Source organism: Rhea americana, unplaced genomic scaffold (assembly GCF_003343005.1).
Source record: "Rhea americana isolate MKP2758 unplaced genomic scaffold, rheAme1 scaffold_665, whole genome shotgun sequence".
Classification (NCBI taxonomy): Eukaryota; Metazoa; Chordata; class Aves; order Rheiformes; family Rheidae; genus Rhea; species Rhea americana.
This window is the reverse complement of record NW_028186829.1, coordinates 40131-42888: the sequence shown is the minus strand read 5'-3', so window position 1 is coordinate 42888 and position 2758 is coordinate 40131. Positions and strand designations below refer to the sequence as shown.

The 2758-nt window shown below is 62.1% G+C and overlaps 1 protein-coding gene across 1 annotated transcript in view; it reads left to right on the top strand.

Moving 5' to 3' along the window:
* Window positions 1-951: 951 nt before the first annotated feature.
* Window positions 952-2758, top strand: part of UNC13A (unc-13 homolog A) — a gene marked incomplete at its 3' end in the record, with an annotated part of 36760 nt that continues 34953 nt past the window's right edge. The window contains exon 1 of the mRNA XM_085320896.1: window positions 952-991. Within this exon, the coding sequence (XP_085177022.1) occupies window positions 952-991 (40 nt within the window). The remainder of the gene's footprint in view (window positions 992-2758) is intronic.

The window sequence follows — 2758 nt, the reverse complement described above, 5'->3', positions numbered from 1 at the left end:
AACGGGCCCCGCTGCCCCGAACCGCCTCGCCCGGCCGTGCCTCAGTTTCCCCGAAGCACGCGGGATCGGCCGGCGATTCCCTCCGCGAGCCGGGAAAAAAAAAAATCGGGGAACGGCGTTTCCGAGAGCCTCCTCTCAGGGGCCCGGAGAGTTAAAGCCGCCGCCGCCGCCGCCGCTGCTGCCGTCCCCGGCGGCGCGGAGGCTCTGCCCAGGCCTGAAAAGCCGCCAGCCCGCGGCGGCGGCGGCAACAACGGGCGCTATTGTGCGGCGGCGGCGGCGCGCGCCCAGCTGCTGCCACCGGCGGGGAGGGCGCCGGCCCCGCGCCACAAGCGGACTTTGTATCCGCCGCTCGCTCGCTCGATTTATTTATTTTTTTAATGGCAAGCGCAGAAAAACAGGGCTGCTCCGGCACATCTCCCGCCGAGAAAAAAAATATGTATTTTTAAGGCGTTTGCTTGCTTTTTTCTTTTTTTTTTCTTTTCCCTTTCTTTTTTTTTTTTTGCATCCCCCTTTTTCCTCGCCCCGCTCCCCGTTTCTGTTCCCGGGAAGCTGCCGCGTCTCCCCGGCGGGGCCGTGTTCGCCCAGGTGCCACCGCGGCCGCTCGGCTCCGGTGCGTAAATCCGCGCTCGGGAGCCACGTGACGGCGCCGGCCAACGTCCCGCATCGTTGGGGCCGGCTCTCCTCCCCGCGCCGGCTGCTTTCGGCTCCGTCCCCTCCGGCTGCTCCCTGCCGTGGGCAGCAGCCGGGATGCGGCGACGCTTCCCGCCCCGGCGGGCCGCAAGCCGGGAGCGTCCGGGCTCGCCGGAGGCCGGCCGGGAAAAGCGGCGGTGCCGGCGAGCCTCTCGCCGCCTCCACCGAACCACYGCACGGGTCAGGGCTGCCGGTGCTAATTTTGAGCCGCATCCCGGTCTGCCGCCCCGCTCCGGTGCCGGCGCCGCCCCGGTGCCGGCCATGCCGGCGATGCCGGCGGAGGCGCCCGCCGTTTACCCCGGTAGYGCCGTGACGGCTGCTCCGGCCGCCGAACTGGGAAGTCTGTCTCTAAACCAGTCTGACTAGAATAACTGGGAAAACAACCGCGGTTTCTTTTCAGGAAAAGGAGATCTTGAAAAAGAAATGAAACTGTAGTCATTTTTACAAAAATATTCCTMGACATTTTTTTTTCCACATTTTGCCAGCACGCAACAGCATTTGCTTTTCATTTTTTCAATGGAAACCCAAAGAAATGTAATTGAAAAAGATGTTCCCCTTGAAAAGAAAAAAAAGAAAAAGAAAAGCAATTACTGCTGAAGATCCATTTTGGTAAAAACAAAGCGACTCGGCGAAAGAAAATCGTTCCAAAGCGCCAGCTCCGGGCCCGAGCGCGGCTCCGCCGCCGCAGCCCGGGGCTTTGCCCGGYGCCGGAGCGCGGCTGCGGCGAGGCCCCGGCTCCCCGTCGCACGCGGCCTGCCTGCGTTTTCGAGAGGGGTGTGAAGCGAACACGAGACAGTCTCGAAACGCTCGGTCCCAGGGTGCTTTTTTGGAATAGCGATAATTAAATTCAGATTTTTTTCCTTTCAAAATGCCCTGGAAAAATCCAATCACTTTGCAAAATCAAAATAAGCRTTTCCAATTAATCCGCTAACTCAAACCACATGGCTTTTAGGGAACGTGGTTGCACTCTGCCGAGACGCTATTTTTAAACCGGTGACGGCTCGGGCGATGCGTGGAGCGGGCTGGAAGCAGGGGCGGCACGGCCGGGACGCCCGGGAGGCCGCCGGGCCCCGGGGCCGCCGCGGAGCCGGCGCTTCCGCGGGGCGATTTTAGGGCTTCCCAAGGTTGGATTTTAAGGAGGGAGAGCGGATCCCTCGCGACGGGCTGGTGGTGGTGGAGGGACCAGCGAGGAGCCCCTTCTCCTTGCTGGGGCCGCGGTCCGGCCTCCCCGAGGGGCTGAGGCCGTACAAACTCGGTGCAGGCGGAGGCAACTTGGAAAGATGCTCCCGGATTTCCCAGCAAAAAAAAAGAAAAAAACCAGCAAAACAACAACAGCAACAACAACAAAAGACGCTCCCCGTCCCCGACCCCGTCCCCGTCGCCGTCCCCCCCCTCCCGGCGGTGGCATTTCCAAGGCTGCCGCGGTGCCAAGGCGGCTCCGAGAGATGCCAGCTGCCACCTGCCGAGCCCGGGGTGGGCTGGGGGGGGGCTATTTTTAACCCTGGCTGGGGATTTGGGTGCTAAGCAGCCGGCACCTCGCAAGCTGATTTGAGCGCTAAGCTGAAAAGCTGGGGACGGGGCCAAGGGAAGCGCGGCCGCGGCCCCCAGCTGCTCCGGGCGCAGCCGGCGCCGGGAAAGCTGGCACATGGCGGAAAGGGCGCCGCGGTGCTGCCGGGGCTGAAGAGGCGACGGGTGACCGCGGCACAAAAAAAAAAAAAAAAAAGGCCCGGCTGCCTCGGTGGCCGCAGGCCCGAGGCGAGGTGAGGGGCGCCCCAGCCGTGGCGCCGCGGGGGCAGAGTTAAGGGTATTTTGCGGGTATTCTGCCCCGCCGCAGCGCGGTTTCCAAGCTCTTCGCCAGCCCTTCCTAGGCTCGTTAGGAGCGCTGTTCTGTACGGAAGGCCCCGCATAAAGCGCGTTGCTGTCTCTTAGCAACCCCAACTGGTTTAAGAAGAATTTTGTTTGTTTTTTCTTTTTTTTTCTTTTTTTTCGGAAGATGGGAGAAACGCACCAGGAAATGGCTGAGCCAGCCGGGTTCATCCGGGAGCACGAGCTCTCCGGCGGCGGCGGC